This window comes from Helianthus annuus, chromosome 5, assembly GCF_002127325.2.
Source record: "Helianthus annuus cultivar XRQ/B chromosome 5, HanXRQr2.0-SUNRISE, whole genome shotgun sequence".
Classification (NCBI taxonomy): domain Eukaryota; kingdom Viridiplantae; phylum Streptophyta; class Magnoliopsida; order Asterales; family Asteraceae; genus Helianthus; species Helianthus annuus.
This window is the reverse complement of record NC_035437.2, coordinates 171181213-171207473: the sequence shown is the minus strand read 5'-3', so window position 1 is coordinate 171207473 and position 26261 is coordinate 171181213. Positions and strand designations below refer to the sequence as shown.

General features: G+C 37.2%; 3 protein-coding genes across 3 annotated transcripts; 1 reads left to right on the top strand and 2 right to left on the bottom strand.

Moving 5' to 3' along the window:
• Nucleotides 1-5431: 5431 nt before the first annotated feature.
• Nucleotides 5432-8170, bottom strand: LOC110939460. The gene is made up of 2 exons (XM_022181062.2): nt 7876-8170; nt 5432-5814 (listed from the first exon to the last, which is right to left on the bottom strand). Exons 1-2 carry the CDS (start codon nt 7975-7977, stop codon nt 5515-5517), a joined length of 402 nt encoding a protein of 133 aa, XP_022036754.1. The 5' UTR covers nt 7978-8170; the 3' UTR covers nt 5432-5514.
• Nucleotides 8171-9335: 1165 nt separating this feature from the next.
• Nucleotides 9336-15423, top strand: LOC110942107 (adenylyltransferase and sulfurtransferase MOCS3). The gene is made up of 11 exons (XM_022183825.2): nt 9336-9776; nt 10357-10449; nt 10599-10654; nt 10805-10869; nt 10963-11037; nt 11159-11237; nt 11339-11377; nt 11484-11592; nt 12827-12945; nt 13544-13657; nt 14917-15423. Exons 1-11 carry the CDS (start codon nt 9518-9520, stop codon nt 15307-15309), a joined length of 1401 nt encoding a protein of 466 aa, XP_022039517.1. The 5' UTR covers nt 9336-9517; the 3' UTR covers nt 15310-15423.
• Nucleotides 15424-17364: 1941 nt separating this feature from the next.
• LOC110942108 (GDP-L-galactose phosphorylase 1) lies at nt 17365-22481 on the bottom strand. The gene is made up of 7 exons (XM_022183826.2): nt 21928-22481; nt 21071-21174; nt 20921-20980; nt 20150-20392; nt 19863-20048; nt 18673-18921; nt 17365-17932 (listed from the first exon to the last, which is right to left on the bottom strand). The coding sequence occupies exons 1-7, from the start codon at nt 22049-22051 to the stop codon at nt 17582-17584; spliced, it is 1317 nt and encodes a 438-aa protein (XP_022039518.1). The 5' UTR covers nt 22052-22481; the 3' UTR covers nt 17365-17581.
• Between the last annotated feature and the right edge of the window lie 3780 nt (nt 22482-26261).

The following is a 26261-nucleotide window of genomic DNA, read 5'->3' as shown; positions in this document are numbered from 1 at the left end:
TTTTTACAGGATCCTCTACCCTATAATTTATATAAAAATTAGGAAAAATAACATGTTTTGTACTTTATCTTAATACAATTTTCTAGGCGTCGTCCTTTTCTACGAATTTTGACAGGTTTTACACTTTACAGGAAAAATCCTTGCACATTACGTCTTGTGACCCTATCCCAGTTAATATTTCTTGTTAAATCTGATCATGTGGACCTCATATAAGGGTATTTTTGTCTTTTCACATCCTAATACATTAATAAACTTTTTTTAAATATATAAAGCCCATTCACCCATGCCCACCCACACTATCCTTTCTCTCTCTAAAAACCCCCCGACACCCCCCTCTCTCTCTCTAAAAAAACTCACCGCCAGTCCACCACACATCCACCACTACCTCCCCTTGCAACCATCATTCACCACCGCCTCCTAACTATAACCACCCCCTGCATCATCTACAACAAGCACCACCATCCTAGACCCCACCGCCACCATCACCAAATGTGACACCCCAGGAAAACCAGTGAACGTTATAATCTACCTAGCTTCCTCAGTGAGTGCGTACCAAATTTCAGGACGAAATTTCTTTTTAGTTGGGGATAATGTGACAACTCGTACTTTAGACTTATCTTGTGTAACGTTACGTGCTTATGTGATACTTTCACTTAAATGAATGCTATGTTATTTACTACGTGTGTTGTGTATATAATGTGTATATATGTTAATGAAACCCATCGCACAACACCCATTTGATCGCACAAGGCTAACCGGTCGCACAAGCCCTTTTTGGGCCACACCTTGTAATCGGATACCATACACCATGGGGCAGCCGAGTTGGGCTCGGCCCACTCCTCTTGATCGTGTAAATTTCCATAGTTGGGGATTGGTATTCTCAATTGTCACAAAAACACTTAACACACACAAGTTTGCAAACCCTAGTGCTCTCATTCCCTCTCTTGAAGCCGGCGACAATCCCCTGTTCATCCGAGACCTTTCCCGTTCATCCTTTAACCCGGTTAGTGTCTTAGTACCGGTTTGTATTATATGTGGTGTTGTGATGTATGTATGATCTATGAGGTGACTTATGAGTGTTATGAGATTGAGTATGCATGAATGAAATCGGCTGTGAGTTGTATGCGTGCGTGTGATTACATGTTGAGATGATACATGATTGATTATGTTGTTGTTCACGTCATAACCGGCTCATAACTGTACATTAGATTATTGTTCACATAAATCAGAATTGCATGATTAGAATCTAGAACCGAACGCATGGTTGGTATGATGATTCGATTAGGGTTTATATGGTTTAGGTTGCATGATAGTTTATGTATTTGTTAAGCACATGATCCGATCATATGTTATGTGTAATAGTGATTAACTGTTCTTGATGATAATGATAAGAATGTGCATGATTGTGAATAATTGCCATTTGATTGATCTGTTTCCGAAACTGCCAAAGATGTTTGCTAGAATCACGGAATAATTGTTGCATGAATTATGGAAACCGGTTACACACCTAGTTGCGACATAGATTGCGAGTCGAGACCTCACAATCTCGACTCGAGACCTAAGCATGATAACTCGAGACCACGGTTGCGAGTCCCGTTGCGACTCGAAACCTCACACAGCAGCACGAGCCGAGACCACGGTTGCGAGTCCCGTTGCGACTCGAAACCGGACCATGACAAGCCGAGACCGAGGTTGCGAGTCCTCTTGCGACTCGAGACACTCCTGTTGCGACTCGGGATCGCTGGTTGCGACTCGAGACCCGTTATTTCGCACACACTGTTTTGGACCCTACACAGTCACGGGCCCAACCGATTGGGCCAAGTAATTGGACTTACGTACTTGACTGTTAATTGGACTGTTTATGTTAGCTGGGCCGGGTATAGTTTGGGCTTAGACATCCGAATCGCACAAGTGGTGAATTGCTATACTTTGATTGTTTGCATGCTGTACGTGTTTGCTATGATTCATGAGTGCATTACTTGAAGTCAAAACCTGACTTGTATGATAACCCTGTTAGGACGTGGTTGACCACCTTTAGTTCAAGAAACCCTCTCTGTGTATCTGCCGAGCAACCCAAGGTGAGTTCACACTCTTACCAAGGCATGGGATTCCCGGGGTGTTGGGAATGGGATTGATAAGGATAAGGTTGTATAAACTCATACGGACACTGTTACTAGACTACCATACCATCGTCCTCGGTTGTGCAGGACACATACGTAAAACCTACGTATAACTAAGTTACTCGCTATCCTCGGTTGTGAAGGATACTCACGTAAAGCCTGCGTGAACGGATACTTACTACTGCCTCGGTTGTGTCAGGCACTTACGTAAAACCTACGTAAGCCCCCACGTACCCTATCCTCGGCTGTGAAGGATACTTACGTAAATCCTGCGTAAACTTGTACGTATTACTGTTCTCGGTTGTGAAGAAGACTTATGGTTACACATAGTCTAGTGGATTAATAGCATGGGAAGCCCCCACCAATAGAAACCTATATTGGCCCAGTAGAGCCACTTGATACTCATGAACTTACTGTTACGCATTTACTTTCTGTGAACTCGCTCAACTAGTTGTTGACTCTCTGCTGCATGCCTTGCAGGACCTTAGGTACTAATGGAGCTTGCACAAGGAGGAGCAGGTCGTTGTGGGGATTGAATCATGAACAAACATTTATTACTTTTCATACATTAATACTTATGTTTGGGGTTTTCACTTTAATGCTTCCGCTATACTTAACTATGTTGGTTTTGATAAACACCTTTCGTATTGACGGATAACTTTTACTATATATTTACATGTTCAATATGATTGGTGGCTTGATCCTGGTCACGTCACGCCTCCAAGCGGTGGTACTCCGCGTGTGGGATTTTGGGGGTGTGACACCAAATCAGTCCCCTATTCATAATTTCATATCCACATCCATCCAGCCACCCACTTACATCGCCGTTAATCAAATTCCGGTAAATTACCCACAAATCGTATCAAACAATCACAAATCGCTATACAAATTTCACAACTTACAACGCACAATTGCAATTCAGTATGGCTGGCCCTGAAGGTGGGCGGGGAGGACCACCGGCCAGGGCCCGATATTTCAAAGGGCATGTTATTTTTAAAAAAAACTCCGATATGTATATGTAAAAATAAATAAATTAATAGGGTATACCCATACAAACACCAACATAGGCACACTTAAAAGCTATTTTTATGGTTTAGATTAGTTATTAGCCCATTGACATTAGATTTAGACCTTTAGTGAGCACAATACTCAATTTCATTAAGTTAGGGGCACGTTTATCGAACAGGGTACATAAATTCTCAGGGCCGGCCCTGCAATTCAGAACACACAAAACAATAAATCAATCGACATAGACTTGTGGTTTAGGAGAGGAAGGGATGTGGAGGTGGTTCGATGCAGCTGGTTGTGGTGGGTTGTAGAGGTGGTCTGATGATGAAGAAGATGGTGATAGTTGTGGTCTGATGAAGAAGATGGTGATGGTTGTGGTCTGATCGATCGGATAGGGTATCGTATCGGTGATTTATAGTTAAACACATGTATATGAAGCAGAGAGTTGTAGAAGTCGAGAATGAGCACTGAAACCTGTCCCATGCATGCCCCTTATATACCGAATTTTGGAGGCTACCGCGCATCATGGGAGGGAAGGAGTAACCCTTCGCGACACGCGAGAGAGTGTGTTAAGGCTTAGGTCAGCCCTGTCGCCAGCGTAGGCCTGCCACGTGTCACCGATGGCGACAAGTGTCTCTGCCACATGTCTCACCCAGTCGCGCGTCACAGCAGGGTTATGTATGTCCTCACGACGCGAACACGGCTTGTTAAGACATGAACACGACCTGTTTAATAAGACACGAACACGACCGAATTGGGGAAGCTGTGAACCGGATAGGGAATGGTGGTGTTTGTGGGAGAGATTTAAAAATTAGGGATTGGATTGTGGAAAAAGAACCGCGTGTTTTGTGTATAATTCATCTCAGGTACCACGATTGATGACCCCATGTCCACACCCACATATATTATTTTTTTAATTTTTAACTATTAACATATACTTAACGGGTCTTAACAGGTTAATGGGTTTTAATCTATTTAGACACGAAACTTGTTAAGGTCTTATCGTGTCGACCTGTTTTAGACACGAAATCTGTTAAGGTCAAACACGAAACATGATAATTTCGTGTAGGTTCGTGTCTTGTTATCGTGTTCGTGTTAGAATTGTCAGCCCTACCCATAATGCCCACATGCTGACTGGACCGTCATATGGCAGATAATACCCAAAGGTGGGGCATTATCTTCACCCTCCCACTACACAAGGTCTCATACGTTTACAAATCGTCCTATTTTTTATCCTTCGTATTTAGGTTGGTCAATAACTAATAATGAATGTTTTTCATGTTTTCTGAGCTAAAGCCATATTTTTCTATCTATAAGTTTGCTAAACACATTTCTTTTTATGTTTTTAAGATTACTTATTAAATTACTAAGGATTTTTTTTTTTTTTATGTTTTTAAGGGGGTGTTTGGCGACTTTGATGGAATTAGAATCCCAATTCCAATCTCCATGTGTTGGTTGACAATGAAATTTGAAATGGAATTAGGCATGAATTCCTTCAAATTCCTTTGACTAAAGAAATTCAAAATTATTCCTATATGTGAAGAAATTAAAGTAAATTTATTGGAATCTTCGACCGTTTCGACCCTCACCATTTTAACTCGTACCGTTTCGACCAATACCGGTTTCGACGCGAACCGTTCGACCTGTACCGTTTCGACTACGTTTCAACCCGTACCGTTTTGACCCAAACCTCTTCGAATCGAACCGTTTCGACGCGAACCGTTTCGATCCGACCCGTTTCGACCCGAACCGGAGGTTGTGGGTGCCAGGGTGATGGATTCCAATGAATTTGACAACCAAACACAACAAAAATAGAATTGAGATTCCAATTCCAACAATTTCCAATTCCAATTGGAATGTTTAAATTCTAAATCCAATTCCTTCAAATTCTAATTCCTGTACAATTTCGTTTTCCAATTGAAATGTGTAAATTTCAAATCCAATTCCTTCAATTTCAAATCATTCCGCGAACCAAACGCTCCCTAAGATTCTTTATTGTCTTAAACTTAAAAGAGTCTGGAATTCACTATCGGAAAGAATCTCATTCAAATATTTGAAAACCCGATTCGGATCTGCAATTTGAATTCGATTCGAATTTCTAAGTTTATCAAGTCTAATAAAATTCACCATCAAGGAAATCGAACTCGAATATTTAAAAACCAAATTCGAATCTGAAATTCACGATTTGAACAAACACCGGTTCAAACTAGCCGGTTGCACCGGTTGAACCGCCCGATACACCCTGTACAGTATAAAAAGCGGATTTTAAAACATATTGCTAGTGAGTTACATGCATCCACTAGTAGATGGAAACCGAAATATTTACATTCATCGTAAACCAAGATTAGCATAAACAAACTTCATACATGAAGAAAAAAACAATTATTCATTTTGTGCTTTGAAAATCTCCGGTCTTCGGATTATTATCGACACCAGAAGCCTTCTTGAAACTCTCTTTGACGGACTCGACGCTTTCGTTACCGGTGGCTGTTTCCATGAAACCCGCTTCTGCCACCTCCACCGTCTGGCTAACGACTCCTTCACTCGCTTTTTCTTCCACCGACCTTTTAAATTCCTCTTTTTCTTCCTCCAACCTTTTAAATTCCTCTAACGTTGACGGTGCTCTCTCGTGGTTGATCGTTTCATCCGCGACATGGTTTCCGTTGCTTCTTTCATGAATGTATCCCTTACAATGTCAAATTCAATACATCTAATCAGCTTGTTTGAACATTTGCATCAGCTCGGTTTAATAAAATGGATCAAAACGTAAAATATTAATTTGAAACAACTGGATTTTTTTTTATTATTTGTTTCATATGTAAATTGTGGAATATATAGTAGTCGTGACCCCAAATAATAAAATTAATGTTTTCAGAACCGGTTTGGACTTTTAAACTAGGGCTGTCCAAAAAGCTCGTGGTTCGGAGTTCGCTCGGAAAAAACTCAATCGACATGGCTCGCTTTGAAATTGAGCCGAGCCGGTTGATCGGATTATTTTACTTATAATATATTTTATTTTTATATACATTATAATATATTACAAGCACTGATTATTATTTACATGTATTTAGTCTTGTAAATTGATATATGTGGCATATTTAAAGATTGATTACCATTCTAATGAATTAATACTGTATTGTATATTTCATTGAAAGTTAAAACTTATTTTGGGTTGTTTAACTTGATTTTGACTTGTAATATGTCAGATTGAAGTTATTTTGGATATGCTCTTTTAAAGATAGGGGTGTTCATCGAATCGAATATCGAATCTTCGAATTATTCGAATCGAATTGTTCGAATAATTTTTATTTTTCCTTGAATTCGTATTCGATTCGAATTCGACTAAAACCTATCGAATTCGAATCGAATTCGTATTCGAATAAAAAACCCAATTCGTATTCGATTAAAAATTCGAATTCGAATCGAATTCGAATAAATTCAATTTAATTCAAATTCTTTAAAAACATGTAGAAAACTTTCAAAATGAAACATAAATTTTAAAGCAACCATAAAGCAGGATATCACATTTAAAAGTTTCGAATAAAGTACCACAAGTCTAAAATTCAAAACGAGAAGTCGTGAATAACCACTCCACATTACAAGTTAATATTTTTACGATTAGAAATCTATTGATAGATTTGTTATTTAGGTTTTAGTTATGGACCATGTAGTGGGTTTGGTAATAGGTAATTTTAATACTTGGAAAAAAGATTGAAAATAATTTATAGCATAGCCTAATAAAAGTTATATATATTATATATAAAAATATTAAATAAAAATGTATAATTTTTATTCGAATTTCGAATCGAATTTGAAATTATAAATTCGTATTCGATTCGTATTCGATTTACTTGACTCGAATTGAATCGAATTCGAATTCTTATAATCGAAACGAATTCTTGATAATCGAATCGAATTTAAACGAATTTCGAATTTTTCAAATTCGAAACGAATTCTGCACACCCCTATTTAAAGTATTCAATAATATTTTATACTACTGAATTTTGAGAGCTATGTCTTAATTTTTTTTTAAATCAAACAAAGCCAATCCAGCTTGGTTTATAACAAAGCCGAGCCCGAGTTTAGATTTTCACCTCGACTTCAAATTCAATCCAAGCCAAGCCGAGATAGCTCAGTTTATAATTGAGTCGAGCCAAGTTTACCCGGCAACTGTCTTTTATTTAAAGAGGTTGGTGACGAACTTTACATTTTTAGCTTGTTTTTTTTTTCTTTTCAAAATCTCACTACGAATTGTTAAAGACTTCATATTCTATTAAAATTTTAAATTCATGTTAAACGATAAAGTAGTCTTATATTTTATATATCGGTTATATATATTTGAAACTAGACATATGGTTTTCTAATGACTTGTGGCTCTTTGTTTAGCTCTTAAGAGAACTTTTAGTAGTTTAGATAGACCTCTTATTGGTTCAAGACTAATGGTTCAGACTATTTGTTTCAGGAGCATATGTGTGAATAGTTCAGACATTTACCTTTGAATAGTTAAGCATTATACTGAGTTTGAATGGTTAAGATCTATAATCTGAATTGGTCAGACATTTGCCTCTGAACGATTAAACATTAAACATTATACTGACTCTTAGTGGTTCAGACTTTTTACTGGTTTAGCACTTAATGATTCAGACCTCTTACTGGTTCAGCACTTAAACCATTCAGAAGTTGTGAAACAGCTTAAACCAAACGTTACGAGTATGAAAATTTCAAAAACTGAAGCTGAAGGAAATACCTTGTGAAAAAGCAACGGCGGAGGCGCAGTGAAGTAAGGACCAGCAAACGGCGGCCGGGCTGAAGAGGTGCATAGAAGGTATAGAAGTTGGCGGCGACCCATACCGGAGAACTAGGAAAAGTTTTATTTATTATTGTTATTGTTATGTTTTACGGGAGCAGAATACATCATCATATATGAAGACGAAGTGAGGTATATATCGGTGATAGAGGAGTGGGCAGTTGACACCTCTCTTTGCATGCAACCATGTGTACAACCCTCTTTGGCCACACGTAGTTGCCATACATCTTTATAGTGTAGACACTGAAAACTACCTTAATGTATATTATCTAAAAAGAATTATTTTTATGAATAGAGACATTATCCGATTTGAGAATAGGTTACTTGGTAGAGTTGTTTTTTATGGTAGGTTTTGGGTTTAATTCTAAGCAACATATAGATTAGGAAAAATTTTGTATAATTTAAGAGTGTGTAACCTTTGCCATTTAAGAAAAAAATGTATAGAAACATTAAAGCAGCAGCTGAAAACGTTCGGCTTTAAGCGTTGTTGATTAAGTAGTACTAGGCGGATGGGACAGCCATGCGGGTACACTATCCAGCTTCGTTCTAGTGCCACAACACCGCCGCCACCAACAAAGGTAGGGCTGGCGGGTTGGATTTGCCTTGAGAAGTACCCGTAAAACAATGTTGTTAAAGGGGGGTGTTGATCTTGGATTGGTTGATGGATTTTGATTGGTTAAGACATTTGACTTTATTAAAATTAAAAAAAATAGTTGATGGCAAGGGTAAGTCAGCACCAGTGTTTTGTGGCTCAATAATAATTTCTAAGAATTTTGACATGTCAGGTTTTGATTGGTGGGGTAAGGATACTACCCTTGGGTGCCCCTTCCCCTTAAGGCCATGTGTAGTCATAAAGCCCCTTTGAAGGCATTATGCGACAAGTGGCACGCCCACCGCCCACTACCACCATCTACCACCATCATTGTCCAGCACCACCACCACCATCCGTAAACCACCACCAGTTTATTTTAAAAGTCTGCATATGTTAAAAGAACAAACAACCTTCTTCTTGCAGACTGCAGAGATTTGATCCACTTTTTTTTTACAGATGTCTGCAGATGTGGTCCGCAGACTGCAAACATTTTACATTTAAAAAAAAACAAACAACACCCTAGTCATTTTCCTCTGAGTTGTTAAACATTATACTGAGTCTGAATGATTAAGACCTCTTATCTAAATTGTTCAGACATTTGTCTCTAAATGATTAAGCATTATCTTAGCTCTTAATGGTTCAGATCTCTTACTTGTTTAATATTTACCCATTCAGAAGTTCTCAAACAACCCTTAAATCAACACTAAATACCGAACTAAAAGTACCTATCCCAAAAACACAAAAAGTTGGTATCAAAACTAGTTCGATACGGTACAAACCATACTCGGTAACAAATACTCATTACACACGAAGGACGAACCATGTCCGCCAAAGCCGCCAACAGGCGAAATTAAAAAAAAAAAAAATCAAAGCCACAAATTGACAGTTTTCAGCAACATCATCTTCCAATTAGGGTTTATCATTCAACTGCCTCCATAAACCCCCAAATTCTCTTACAAATCCTACTAAACAGTTGAACAAAGTCCACCAATGGAATCCAACGGAGGAGCTGACGAATCATCCCGATTGCTTCACGAACTCCAGTCGTTGAAGGATTCGAAACGAGACATCGAGGCTCGAATATCGGTTATCGAAGCTCAACTTCAACAAATTCAATCAAATCAACACTCAAATAACGAATCACCCGCCGTTAGTTCCAACGGAGTCTCTGAATTTGGTCATGATTTGACTCCAGATATGATTTACAGATACAGTCGTCAACTGTTACTCCCATCATTTGGTGTTCAAGGTCTGATTTCAATGCGTGTATTATTGTTTAATAATCCAAACTCGCTCTTTTTGGCCGATAATAATCCCAACTCAGTTAATTACCCTCGATAATCCGAACTCTTCCATTTTGTTTGTAAAATAGTCCGCCCGTTAAAAAAACATAAAGGAGTTAAGTTTTTTTCCAAATTACAAACAGATGTTTTCGGGCTTTTGATTAGAACGAGGATACGAGTCGATTGATGTAAAACTTACATCGAAACAGTGCTCTAAACGACTTGATTTTTGTTAATTAGAAGTTCAAACACCCGAATTGAAGCACTATTTTCGTCGTTTACAGCACTGTTACGAGGTAAGTTTTACATCAATAGACTCGTATCCTCGTTCTGATCAAAAGCCGGAAAACATCGGTTTGTAATTTGGAAAAAAAAACTGAACTCCGTTGTGTTTTTTTTAACGGCGGACTATTTTACAAACAAAACGGAAGAGTTCGGATTATTGTGGGTACTTAACTGAGTTGAGATTATTATCGGCCAAAAAGAGCGAGTTCGGATTATTAAAATCCAATTTGCCTATTAACAATAACAATACTTTGGTTGCAGGGCAGTCAAATCTGTTAAAATCATCCATTTTGGTTATTGGAGCTGGTGGTTTGGGATCACCTGCTTTGTTGTATCTAGCAGCCTGTGGTGTTGGTGAGATATCTGTTTTTTTTTCTTTTTTTTTTGTTGTAGATTTTTTTTTGTGTTTTCAATATTTAAAGTTTATTGATACTAGTGGCAATGGAAATATGTGTTTAAGGACTTGGATAGTTGGATTATTAACTTTGGCTAAATCTTGACAGGTAAGTTAGGTATGGTGGATCATGATGTCGTTGAGCTGAACAATCTGCACAGGCAGGTGTGTTTGTGCTGCTTTCTCTGTAACAGCTGTTGGTTTTCATTGTTTTCTGTTAAATTGTTAATGGTGTATGTTGTTATATGGGCATGCGGTTTTTGAATTAGGCTCGCAAACATGACGTTATTTTTGTAATTTTGTCAAATATTTCAGATTATTCATGGTGAAGCATATATAGGAAAGTCTAAAGTAGAATCTGCTGCTGCAGCTTGCCGTTCGTATGTTATTCTTGCTTCGTTTGTCTCATTTTCTCTTAAATCTAGCTAGGTTGATTATTAACGTTTTGCTTGTATTTTACGTTTGTATATCAGCATTAATTCCACCACTGAAATAGTGGAACACAAAGAGGCTTTACGTACATCGAATGCTATAGAGATTGTGAGCAAGTATCCTTCATACATGGAACTAAACAAAATAAATATATTTACTCTAATCTTATTTTTCACATTTTATAGATTTTTTCTTAGCATAACTCTTGTATGAATTCCGTAACTTTTAATTTTCTAGATACGACATTGTAATAGATGCAACAGATAATGCTCCTAGCCGATATTTGATCAGCGACTGCTGTGTTCTACTAGGAAAGGTGTGTTTCTTTCAAGATACGATACTACGATAGTACGATACATTCAAAGGCATATTATTTCAAAATTTTCAATTATTGACTTGTAATGTTTATTCGTTCAGCCTCTTGTATCGGGTGCTGCACTGGGTTTGGAAGGACAGGTACTAGTTACAAAATAAGATCCATTTTCTTCTGCAAACATAAGTTGTGTTATGTTTTTAATGTTTGTATATAACTACATTTGTATATTTTTAACTGATTTAATAGCTTGCGGTTTACAATTACAATGGTGGCCCGTGTTATCGATGTCTGTTTCCTACCCCACCACCTACAACAGCATGTCAGAGATGCTCTGACAGTGGTGTTCTAGGTGTAGGTAAGCTAAATCTCTGCCTGAACTGTTCTAGAGGATGATAACTTATTAGTATTTTAGTTTGTCCCAAAAAAGTTTACTTTCAAAAATGGAGGGTATAGATTACAAAATTTTTTATGAGTAAACTTCCGTTTTGCTCCTTGTGGTTTGGTCACTTTAACGGTTTTGCCCCAAACCTTTAAAAATAGCCATTTTCCTCCAATAGTTTGCTATGGTTTTTCCATTTTGCTCCCGCCTCTAACTCCATCCAAATTGTTTGTTTTTCCATTTTGCTCCCTGCAGGGAGCAAAATGGAAAAACTATAGCAAACTATTGGTGGAAAATGACTATTTTTAAAGGTTTGGGGCAAAACCGTTAGAGTGACCAAAACACAGGGAGCAAAGCGAAAGTTTACTCATTTTTTATTATACTCTTAATCGGCCTTATCATAAATTCAAGTTTTCCAAGTTGATTAAAGTAGAAATGAGTCAAATGGTTGAACGGGTCAAATGGGCTGAAGTGGCCCAAATCCATATTTTACTGCATGCAACTTTCTAACTTTATCTTATTGGAAAATTGTTATTTTCAAATTGCATAAAAGGTAACCAAATTTTGCCATTTTGCTGACGTGGCACCTGAAAACTGGTGATTACGACAAAAGTAGGGGTGCAAACAAGCCGAGTCAAGCTTGACCAAGCTTGATCTCGGCTCATTGTTAGTTTCTCAAGCTCGAGCTCGGCTCGTTTATTATCTATTAATTAATATATGAAATAAAAACAACATAAATAATATACTCGTTTCGGCTCGCGAGCTCGATAAGTGAAGCTCGGGCTCGTTTACTAAACAAGCTTATTTTTAGGTTCAGGCTCGGCTCGTAAACAAGTTTAAATAAGCTCAGCGCGGCTCGTTTACTAGACAACTTTAAATAAGGGGCAAATGTTATTAAATATTAATAAAAACTAATATTACACCAAGGCTCGAGCTCGGGATCGATAAATAAACGAGCTTTATTTTAGGCTCAAGCTCGGCTCGGGCTCGATAAAGCTCGGCTCGTTTCAAGCTTTTTCTCGAGTCAATCTCGAGCAGCTCGCAAGCCACTCAGCTCATTTGCACCCCTAGACAAAAGTTCTTTACCTTCCTTTTATGCCATTTGCCCTTATTTTAATAATACTGTTTTTAAAATCATAATTAATTCTCTTTTTATTCATTTGATTGGTAATTTGGTATCTAATAATCTATTATCCAACGGAACTTACAGTTCCCGGTGTTATTGGTTGTCTTCAAGCCCTAGAGGCTATCAAGTTGGCAAGCTTAGTTGGCGAGCCACTTTCTGGAAGGATGCTTCTTTTCGATGCACTATCAGCCAAAGTTCGCATTGTAAGCTTTGTTAGCCGTTATAAACATTAATCTCTGCTTATCTTGTATATCTAATAATATGGGGGTAATTAGTTTTGTGGGTATGGGGTTGATACCCATAAAACTGGGTATCCTTTGTGTTATTAAATATTAAACCCGTAGCATAACGATTCCCAAGTGCAAACTGAACCCCCACCTAACTTATCTAATTGGTAAGAGTTAAATGCACGGATAGTCCCTGTGGTTTGGTGAAATTTCACCTTTAGTCCCTAACTTTTCAAAATTACACTCTTAGTCCTTGTGGTTTGACAAGTTGTTACTCGGATAGTCCCCAAAGCGGATGGTGGTTAGTTTTTCTGGTTAAGTGGGTGTGAAATGACAAGGACTATCCGAGTAACAACTTGTCAAACCATAGGGACTATCCGAGTAACAACTTGTCAAACCACAGGGACTATCCGAGTAACCTTCATCCGCTTTAGGGACTATCCGAGTAACAACTTGTCAAACCACAAGGACTAAGAGTGTAATTCTGAAAATTTGAGGACTAAAGATGAAATTTCCCCAAACCACAGGGACTATCCGTGCATTTCACTCAATTGGTAATTTATTACTTCTTTAGGTAAAGATTAGAGGAAGGTCATTACAATGCGAAGCTTGTGGAGAAAATGGATTGACGCAACAACAGTTTCAACAGTTTGATTATGAGAAATTCACTCAATCACCATTAGCTGTGGTTCGTTTTCTTATCCTTCAGTTCTTCCTAATTGCTTTGGTCCATAATGTTGGTTTTTTTTCCATGATTCTTCTGAACTATACGCACAACTTACATGTGTCTAAAGTTTAAACTGTGCCCCTAAGTTTTATTACAACCGCTAAACAAGAATATCGAATGCGTCGAAAGTCGCTGAAAGTGTTTTCAATTCGTAAAACCCGTGAAGATCATCATATTAAAAAAATTGGGAGTGCAACCGAAAGAAGCATGGCCGGCCCTGGGGGTGGGCGGGGAGGACCACCGGCCAGGGCCCGATATTTCGAGGGCACGTTTTTTATGAAAAAAAACCCGATATGTATATGTAAAATATTTTTTTAATAGGGTACACCCGTACAGATACCAACATAGGCCCCCATACGAAACTAATCTTATGGTTTAGATTAGTTATTAACCCTTTTTGCATTAGGTTTAGACCTTTAGTGAGCCTAATACCCAATTTCGTTAAGGTCTAAGGGCACATTTTTTCGAGCTTGAACAGGGTACATGAATTTTCAGGGCCCTGGAAAGAAGGGATAATGTATGTGGGGGTCACCCAAGCATTTAACTTCTTTTGTTTAGTTTCATTTATACCACTTTTGGCGAAAATACGTGGACATAAATACATTTTAAATCCTAGAAAAGATATTATCTTTGGTTAGGTGTCAAAAGTGTTATAGGCAATGTTGTAGAAGGCGCTAGGCGCTAGTCGGGGGTGAGGTACCGCCTAGGGATTAATCGGGATTAATCGGAATGGGATTTTTATATGTATTTTTTCAAAATTATATTTATATACCCAATAATATAAAAATAATATTTCAAAATTCACATAAATGCTTCAAGTTTCAGATAGTATGGTTCGATTTTGACCAATTTTGACCGCCTAGGACAGCCTAGGACCGATTTTGACCGATTAATATAGTCCGATTAATCCGATTTTTGACCGCCTAGGACCGCCTAGGTACCGCCTTTGACCGACTTTGACCATAGCCGATTAATTGACCGACTAGCTCAAAATTAGGCAGTAAGTGGCCGCCTAGCCTAAAAAAAAGTCATTTTCTCTCGTTGTAAACTAAAAAAAAAACTAAAAAAACTTGGGTGGCCTTATTATTCTTTTTGCATAAAAAATCGTGTTTTGTGTTAACCTGCTATACTTTTAACCCGTTTTGCCACCTCTAAATTATGTGATTACATGAATCTTCTATTTTTTATATACTTTATTATGTAACTCGAATTGTTTTCAGGCTCCTTTGAAGTTAAAATTGCTGACATCAGACTCTAGAATAAGCAGCAAGGAATACGACGAGTTGATTAAGAAGGGCTCGCCACATGTGCTAATCGACGTACGACCATCTCACCATTACAAGATCACTTCCCTTCCCAAATCCATAAACATACCTCTTGCAAGTTTGGAATCTCGGATACCCGAGGTATCATCTGAGTTGAAATCTGTGCAAGAAAGCAATGGAACTCTTAATGGTTCAGATGCTGGTCTGTATGTAGTATGCAGAAGAGGTAATGATTCACAAAGAGCTGTTCAGTTGCTTCATAAGCTGGGGTTTACTTATGCAAAGGATATTGTTGGTGGGTTGGAATCATGGGCGCGTGAAGTGGATCCGAAGTTTCCGACCTATTAGTATGTTTGTAACATGAAGCGACCAATGATCGACTGTGTTTTATTTTTAAATTATGACGAGGAATCGAGTATAAATACTTTATAGTAGAGTTTTACGAGGCTACGCTATTACGATGCCAGGATAGTGATCTTAGGGGAAAATATTAATTTTGGTAGTGGCCGTAGCTCGTATGGGTGGCAATTCTACACGGGTTGTCTGTTAATAAATAGGTCATACTCGTTTAAACTAAGACTATATGGTGTGGGAGTGTATGAAGTGCCATGTGGCAGCCACGTCAGCACCCGTCAGAAAGGTGGTGTGGTGTCAAAAAGCGCGGGGTGGGATCGGGCGTGGAAGGGTGGCGCGGTGTGAAGGTGGCATACATTTTTTTATATTTAAAAATAAAACAATAACCACCAACCAATAACCCACCTCCACGTCATTATCATCAACTCCACCATGACGGGTAGATATGTGTCGTCCCCTCCCACCAGTGGCGGACCCAAGAATTATTTTCTATGGATGCAAATGAAGGGTTTAACTAAACTTTCAAGAGGTACGATCAGGATTTTTGCCTATAAAATACACGGATTTTTTTTCAAGGGGTGCGTCCGCTCACCTAACCCGTTACCTAGGTCCGCCCCTGCCTCCCACACGCCATCATCAACGCCTAATACGGGGTGGTGTAGTGGCATGGTTGAGGCCTCCACGCCACCACACCATATGGTCTAAAACTAGTGTGCTGATACATCAACCCATTATGTAGTTATGTTCCATGTTTAACCTGATCATAACTTTAATGCCACCATGATCCCTATCGGTGTCGGACCCATAAATTATTTTATGGGGGTGCGAACAAAGGGTTTAACCGAACTTTCAAGGGGTGTGATTGAGAATTTTGCCTATAAAATACACTTTTTGTTCTTTTCTCTTTATATGTTGTTATGAGTGGTTTGTTCTTCCGTAGTTGTATTCGCCTCTATGAGTATGTACAAGTACAATTTAACTTCTTTCTTTCATCTATTTTATACGGATCTTGAAAACACGCACACTAAAGACTTGTGTGGCTTCATCACTTAGAAGTGAAAAATCGTTTTAAGATCATGTTTGATTGACTTTCTTCATGTTTATTGCATCTATATAATGAGGAATGTTTATGTATTTGTGAATGAGTTCTGGTGAAGATTTAAGAGTAACGACACAATCATAAGGTGTTTGTGAAGATTTAGAGTTTATTTTTGTTGTAGAGCAAAAATACATTCTTTCTTTTTTCCTACTTTGTTTCTTTACCTCAAATGTGCTTCTATTTTTGTTTTAAAAATATATTTTCTTCTTTATGATCCACTAATTTTAATATTTTAACACCCACAAGATATGTTGTTAAAGCAACCCATAGATGTCTTGTAAGCAAATAAGTAAAGATTTAGAAAGTGTATTTTGTTTTCTACAAGATCCGACTATGATTGTTGATTTAGGTGTCTTCTTTTTGCAGCCAAGATATTATGTGTCTCAAAACTTTAAAACTTAAAGAAAGGGTATTCTTAGGGCTGCAAATGAACCAAACGTTTGGCGAACAGTTCGTGAACTGTTCGGCGGGAAGTTCGTTTGTGTTCGTTCGTTTATTCAACAAACAAACACAAACAAGAAATTTCGTCCGTTTAGTTAAATGAACAAACATGAACATAGGGCGCGTTCGTTCATTTATGTTCGTGAACGATCGGTAACATGTTTGTTTGTGTTCGATAATTCATTAGTGTTTTTAGCTTTTATATTTTATTTAAATACTTCTAAATTCCGTTTGTGTTCATGAACATTATTTTGTGCTCATTTGTGTTCATCGTCGTTCGTTTTCATTCGTTGCCTAAAATTAACAAACAAACAAACACGAACAAGTTTATTTCCTTAATAAACAAACACGAACATAAAATCTCGTTCGGTAAACGTTCATGAACAGTTCGTGAACACATATATTTCTTAACAAACGAACACGAACAAGGACTTGTTCGTGTTTGTTTGGTTCGTTTGCAGCCCTAGGTATTCTATAATGGCATTCTAAAAGTAATAACATCAAAACTGTGATATAGCAACTCACAAGTCATAATTAAATTAAATAAAGTATCAAACATCAAATCTTTTGCACAAAATTAAAAAACTATAGTACATAACATAGCTCCATTCAACACATGAACCATACTTGAACAAGATATGAAGCTCATGTGTTGTTATTTAAGGAGGTACATAAACTTTAAGTCTATAAGACACAAACACCGGTTGTAAAATACCCAAACTACCCCTAGTGCTGAACAAGGCATTCTTGCTTTCCAGCAACAATGGCGGTCTGGTGGGACCCATTGTTAAGGGCATCAACATCTTCAACATCTTGCTCGTCTTCATCAGGCACGCTCACATTCTCAGTAACAACACACGAGATGGCTTCAAAGATGAGGGCTACCACTTCCTGGAAACGAGCCTCAGAGAGTGACACCTCAGCAAGAAGTCGCCACGCGTTATCCTCGCTGGCACCTTCATAGTCTTGTTTCCGTTTCAACACCATGTGTCCGCTGATCTCCCAAACCGCTGGGTTCACCTGTGTGTCTAGAAGCTCGGGACTCACTTCTCCTAGAGCTTGTTTCTCCGCATAGCACTGTTTTCCATTTTATTTAAAATAGAAAAATTAGAAAATTTGGTAACAGACAACAAGAGTTGGCAAGAGTCACACGGTTGGATAACTGGTCAGGGTCGAAACGGGCTTGTTCAACCCACAAACACTCTTTGTCCATTTTTCTTTAAGGATACCACTAATATTGTTACAAGAATAATCTGTCTTCGAATAAAAACAACTTTGGAAGTTGTATGTAGGGCTGCAAACGAACCGAATGTTCAGCGAACAGTTCTTGAACCATTCGGCGGGAAGTTCATTTATGTTCGCTCATTTAATAAATGAACGAACATAAACAGAGGCCACGTTCATTTATTTATGTTCGTGAACGTTCGGTAACGTGTTCGTTTGTGTGTGATAGTTCATTAGTGTTTTTAGTTTTTATATTTTATTTGAATACTTCAAATTCCAACAAATAAAATATTTAATAAGTATCAATGTATTATATATTATGTTCCTAATTGTTCGTTTGCGCTCGTTGCCTAAAATTAACACACGAACAGTTTAACTTCCTTAACGAGCGAACACGAACATAAAATCCTGTTCGGTAAATTGTCATGAACATATCGTGAACACATATTTCCTTAACGTTGTTCATTTCGTTCGGTTCATTTGCAGCCCTAGATATATGCAATAAAAGTGGACTTTAGCTATTCTTTTTATTTGAACCGTTAATAAATGAAAATTGACGCGTTAATAAGCAGTGGATGCAAAGTGTTAGATACCTGAGGTAAGAGAAACACGCGGGTCCCGGAGTCTGAAACAAGGACATTATACGGAATATTGTTGTCTTGAAGGCAGATGCATGAATCACTGACAGCATTTGATAGATCTTCAAGCGAATATCCACCCTCGAAGACAAGGCCTCTAACAGGGTACTTGAGAATCTCGGAAATTACAACTCCGCCATTGAAGTCGGTGATCTTTCTAGTGGGGGCTTTCTCGATTGGAAACGGAACAGCAAGATAATAAGCCTGAAATTAAGTATAGCATATAGATAAATTGATTGTTGAGATAACTGTAAGTCTAATGAACTATCCCAGTTAATGCGGTAAAAAATCGGATATCATCCCAGTGGGATATCGGTAATTTTAATATCATGCTGAATTATATATATATATATATATATATATATATATATATATATATATGAACAATTCAGTATAATCTCCTACCATTGACAAATTAACCGTTTGCAACTTGCAAAACAGTAACAAGCAGGAACTGATTAAGACTTAAAACACTAACATTTAACGTTAACAATTAATAATTAGAGTTAAATGCCATTTTAGTCCCTGTGGTTTGGGCCATTTTGCCAGTTTAGTCCAAAGGTTTCATTTTTCACCTGTGGGTCCAAAAAGATTTCAACCTTGCCATTTTAGTCCACTGAGTTAACTTCATCCATTTTTTCTGTTAACGAGAAGGGCAATTCAGTCATTTTATATGTAATTCTGTTAACTAGAAGGGCAATATGGCCTTATAAAATCACCAAATTGCCATTCTCGTTAACAGAAATAATGGATGAAGTTAACCCAGTGGACTAAAATGGCAACGGTGAAACCTTTTTGGACCCACAGGAAAAAAATGAAACCTTTGGACTAAACTGGCAAAATGGCCCAAACCACAGGGACTAAAATGGCATTTAACTCTAATAATTAAGACTTAAAACACTAATAGCATCAATAAGAAGAAAGATAAATGGTAGAACTAAGAAGAAAGGTACAGATATCGGTAAAATCGGTGATATATCGGTCAAATATCAGTCAGATATCGGTCAATATCACGGATGATATCAGAACCGATATTCTGACAGGTATTTGACACTGATTTTTTTACATGGGGACCGATAACCGATATTAACCGCATAGTTTAACAGTACATATGCAAACGATAGAGATCAAAAGAGATTTTGAACCTGAAAATGAAGATGATTGATAGTAGCAAAAGCACCGAGACTATTGTAACCCAAACGGAAGTACGGATTCCCAGCTTCTGACGCCATGTAAAGTGCAAGCAAGAGGCTTTCATGGTCAATTCTTTGAGGCAGACACTCGAGAATTCGAGGAATCAAAAGCACGTGTCCGTATTCAATTGGACTAACCTATTGAGTTATAAAAAAGAAAAATAGTTACTCAACAAATGACATCAGCATGTGGCTTACCATGAATCTACTTAAAGGATAACATGATTAAGAAAGCTTACATTAATGGCAACAACACTAGGGGAACTTTCTACATCAACAGGGGCATTAGGATAGAATTTGACTTCACCGTCTTTGCTTGCTTCAAACTGAAAAAGAATCTCTTCCTGCCCGACTTTAGTGAAGTTGAACTTGCTTCCGTCGAATGGCTGAAGAACTTTATCCACTCGAAATTCAGTTGGACGCTTTTTGAGGTGGCGACCCTCGTTTAACTGCGCGATAAACCCGTAATCCCCTGGAATCACCTGTTCATTTACATATTATTTTGCATGTTTTCACAATAGTGACAATACTAATATGAAAGAGAGTGAATTTCAAGGATTGTCCTTTATCTTTATACCCATTTTCAGGCGCTGTCCTTTATGTTAAAAATTGACGAGTTTTGTCCTTTATGTTTTCATAACATACACGTTTTGTCCTTTAGGCCTAACCCAGTTAGTTTTTTCAGTTAAATTTGGTCATGTGCTTTGCACATGAGGGCATTTTTGCCAATTCAAAGGTAAGTTCAACGGCAGATTTACAGCTCATAGCTTCTGCAACCTTTGAATTGACAAAAATGTCCTCATGTGCAAAGCACATGACCAAATTTAACTGATAAAACTAACTGGCTTAGGCCTAAAGGACAAGACGTGTATGATATGAAAACGTAAAGGACAAAACTCGTCAATTTTGAACATAAAGGACAGCGCCTGAAAATGGGTATAAAGATAAAGGACAATCCTTGAAATTCACTCTATGAAAGATTTATGAGATGTACAGAAATTGAGTTGTACCTTAGTAGAACAGGCGGTAACGTCATAGCGAAACAGGCCCCTCTCCACGCGATCCTCCCACTTTAAATACAAATATAAGAAACAATCTTAGCTTAAAGCGATAGTCGAATAATCTAAACGGTATAATACTAGCTTTTGAATAAATAATACCTCTCCAAGGAGAAGAGATTCCAAGAAAGCAAAAGGCGGATCCTTTTTGTCACTGGATTCAACCTTCTCAGATTTTTGGAAAGCATACAGAGGTAGCTTTGCTCCTGTATCAAAACAATCCCGTCAGGACAAAAACTAACAAACAATTCACATGAAAAATGAAGTTTACAGGGTGCTGTTAAAAAGACACCACCCGGTTAGTGTACACCAGCCCTTCTGGCACATCATATGAGCCTCGTGGACTTTTAAGTAGTCACATCAGTCATTTCTTTGTCACTGAGAACATCATACAGGCCTTGTGATTTTGGTTATAAATAGTAGGGATAGCAATTTTTACAAAGTTACGGGTTACCGGGACGGGTATGCATTTTAAATGTTTTTCGGTTCGGTACTAGTTGGCTTCGGTATTTTTGATATTTTTGCAGTGTCAATACCGATACCACCATAATCGCTACAGAATTCAGTTTGTTTTATTTACTCAATATCGGTTTAGGTATTTTGTATGGTACAGATCTCATCCCTAGTAAATATGACCCATATGACCATTTTTCGATGTATCATACAGCCTGTATGACTATCATACCGCCCATTTTAACCACTTTTCACTAGGGCTAGCAAATCGTGTCTTAACAGGTTGGTATCTGACGACGCGGACAACACAAGTTCTAAACATGAATACGACTCATTTAACTACTTTATATCTAATGTCTATAACACAATTGTATGTTTTATGTACCAAGAAAAGGAGAAATGATGGATCCTAACCTTCTAATTTTAATTATTTAACCGTACACAATTTATAAAACATAAACGAAAAAAAGAACAGAAAGAAAAGGAGAAAGCATTTTAACAAACACCTGGTAGGCAACAATCTCTCATGCAATTACGGCCACACCCAAGAGCACCAGCACCAGCTTCCTCCACCTCATCCTTCTGGTAATTAGACACAACAGTAGGAACTCTTTTGATCCTCAACATCATCTTCAATCACTCACTTCTAACAACACCAATTTGTATAACCCTAAAACACACACCTACACTAGAACAGAAAGAAACCCACCACCACCACCACCACCAGCAAGAAAGAGGAGATCAGAAGGGCAGCCGCCTTCAGAGGGCAAAGCTCCACGTCCGCCGTGCGTATGAGGGTTGCTTTCGATGGTTACAACGCCCAACCCACGTTCCGATCGGACATGTACAGATGACCGAGGGGCTCCGAATATAGCCGTGATGTCTGCAACTTGATGAACCTGGGTTTTACCCCTAGCAAAACAGCAATTGTGTGAATGGAATTGAATTGGGAACAATGGAGGATGATATAAAGGGAGGGGTGTTGTTGAATTGGGTTGAGGTTGAATTGGGGGTGATACGATGGGGTTAAATAGTAATGTTGCAGGTGAAGGGGTTTGTTTGTATGGTTGAAATTGGGCCGTGACGATGGGGAGAAGATGAGTGGTTTTGAGTGATTTTGGGTTTGAAATTGCTTGCTACTTGTTGGATTAATTTGAGGACGCGAAAACAACACACAACGCTATCTTCACGTCCTTATCGGAAATTTAAAATAATAATAATGTAGTAATATTTTTTGAGTGCTTGTTTAAGTTCAAATATAATTTCTTGTTAATTTATTTAATTAATAACCGAGTAACCGCCTTATCTCCTTTAATTTATACCTGAACTAGGGATGAGCATGGTACTGGTATTGGAATTCATAGCGATAAACGCTAAAAGTGGAAACCGGTACTGAAAATACCTGGTACGGTACCGGTACAGGTATTTGAAGGTAAAGATCGGTGTTTTACCAGTATCGTACCGAAACTACCGGTATCGAAAACTCTAAAAAGTGGGTACCAAAGATAATTCGGTACAAGAAATTCGGTACCGATACCAAGTACTATGTGCTCATCTCTACTTTTGAGTTTTGACTTAAACCTGACACAAGATTTACAGGTTTGATTTTAGTCTAAACGGGTTTGGATCAATTTCAAGTTGAATCCATGAACCCCTTTAGTTAAACATGTCGGCTATTTTATGCAATAAGCCAATAATTATATTAAAATGGAAATTGACGTAAGATTTTATAAATAGAATGTATTTTTTATATAAACATTTGTATTTTTTGTTGTAAAATTTGATCTCGAAATATTAATATACAAATAAAAAACTAAAAAAAATCAAGTTAAACGGGTCATACTTGGATCAACCCGCGAATTAATCCTTTTACTTTTTTGTTAAAAAACTAGGCAATACACGTGTTAGATAATTAAACTATTAAATAGTTAGTACTAAAGTCTAGTAGCTATAAAACAACATTTTTAAAAAATATATGATTTATAAATTAACCGTTTAAATTAAGAAATAGAGTACAGGTGGATGAAATTAGAGAAATGAAAAAAAATAAAAATTTTGGGCTCACGAAAATGTGTCACGTGATACACCCAATTACTTAAAAATTAGGTATAGATATAATGAATACAAAACCAGATTTAGACAGAGAACCGTTTTATAGTAGTTTTATACAAAACCATAATGAACACATTATGTATGGGAAGGATAATCATGTATAGTAGTTTCAAAAACCGTTTTATATATCACAACAATTTTTTTTTAACTCTGTCGTCTGTGTAACCCTGTTGATATATCACAACTAAATAAGACACATATGTAGAAGATTAGATGTTGAAGTTTACATGGCTCCCAATACATTTGCTAGTTAATCAATTTATAATATATTCCAGGCATGTTTCTAGTTTTTTTTTTTTTTTTCATAACATTTCTGTATTTATTGTTGGTTATAAATAAATTCAATATTCACCAAGACATTTATATTATCTTTTTTACTATAAACCTCTATGTTATACATCAAATACTTGCATCCTCTTTCTCGTATTTTTATTTTTTCAAATAAAGACGTGGCTTAATAATCCTTGTTTCTATCATCTATAGTTTAATTGAAATGTCACACCTTATAAAAAGGACTCGTAATATCCAAAATTGGAATTTTATAGAACTTTCTGAAAATATGCATATAATTTTCAGGGGCAATATGGTATAGCCCAGTCGGTCAGATGGGTTTCCACTACGTGGTTTCCTCCTGGGGAGGTCTCAGGTTCGATTCCTACTAAACGTAAACTATGTAAATATGAGAGAACACCACTGGGAGGGATTCAAACTTAGAGTGAGGAGTTTAAACATCATATGTTAGCCCTTTAGAGTAAGTTGAAAATTCAATTGATCTGACGTTCAAAATAAAATTTATAATTTTCAAGGAGTCATAAATTGGTTGCGGAGCCACCCATTCATATTTCGTGGATAGTTTTGATTATGGTTTTGGGCCATATGACCCCTTTAAATTTTCTTGGTACATATAATTGTAATGTGGACCAATTAATATATTCTAGGCATATTCCATGTCTACCACACAATAGTTTGTAGTATATTACATGCCATTAGTTTTAGTTTCACACAATAGAAATCTGTCCCACAAGATTTTTTTTGTCCGTACTTCGAAATACAAAATCATTATGAGGTCAGATTTCTCTACTTCAAAGATATTAGATATGCATTGAAGATACATGGAGATAGAAAGTAGATACGCAAAATGGGTCGTATATTCTATGATTCTCGTATTAGACTTTTGCATTTTAAATGGATGTTTTGTCGACCAGTAGATACTTAATTTCGATTACCCAAAATAGCTAATTCGACGTGGCTATGAAGAAAACTTATCATTATATTATGTTATGTAAAATTACTTGCATGCTCTTACCACATCTTCTTGTTATTCATTGCTTCGTAGACGAACAACATATTTGCGAAGTTATATAAATCAAATTGCCCCAGTTAGGGTTGTTTGTGGTTGTAGACCGAATCAAACTAGGTTGCAATCAAACTATAACATGTAGGAATTAGGTTCACCTTTTGTAAAATATAATTACAAAATATATGATAACGAGACTCTCGTTATTCGTAGGAAATATTATAGTACAATATCGGTTGCGATAACTAAATAAAAAGAATATAAAATATAATTATATATACCAATCTTGATTCAAGTCGCATCTCTGGTGGGTTCTTCACGCGCACTTGATAGCATCCTAAACTCGAGTATTCATCATCTTGAGTCTTGAAAAATACTCCTTGACTGCAACAAAGAGCACACTAAAACGTTGACGGTTTTGGTTGAGGCACGTGTTCAACACGCTTCCCTTAAAACAGATTTCGCGTCTCTACTAAAGACAACGCGTCTGTCTCCCAGGGTACAACAGTCGAAGCAGTCTGTACTGCCGGAGATGGCTCACGGGCCCAAGGTTACATCCGGTAATTGTAGTGTTTGAACTCATGTGGTGGAAAACAAATAGAGAGTACTCATCTCTCTAGTTGGTCTTCAAGTGTTCATCCTCCTTCTAGTATTTTTCATGTATCAAGCAATACCATATTCTTGTTGTCACAAAGAAAGCATATAGCCTACTATTTGTACAAGACTTAAGGATTAGTGAAATGTTTCACTTAATTAGTCACTTAATCACTCATTTAATCAGAGACTTAAAAACTCTAATGAAACTAATTAAATGTCATTAAGAACCTCTACTCAAGAGTTTCTCTTTTATTTACCACATGAAGATTCTAATTAATATTTATAATTTTATTAAATTATAAATATATTAAATATCCATTCACCAAATTTCCAACATAACAGAGACCGACCGTGAAGTGGGGGATAATCAGACCAGATCCTAAACATTTAAGTTTGGTCTATGTTTAATTCAATTTGGCCAAGTGTGAAGTGATACGATATTATCACACTATAGAAGTAATTGAATGAGATGTAACCAGCTAGATTTCTATAGCTTTTCTAGAGGATTACAACTGAGAACTCAAATATCCAAATGCAACACAAAGAAAGTAAAACAGCATAGGATGGGAAATTAGAAAGAACAAACTTGGAGATGGGAAGAAGAACACACACTTCTTAATAATCTTGATACCCTATTCTTTCATTCTAACATCCTTTATAACCTGCAATGGTTCCTTCACATTGATGGGCCTCTTGGTTGGGCTGCTTGATTGGGTATGTTGGCTTAGGTCCACCGAGTTCATAACAAAGCGGTTCAACATTTGGTTTGAGCCGCATCGTCTTACGTCTTACGCATGTAACACATAATGGTGGTTGTGACAATATGTGTCGGGC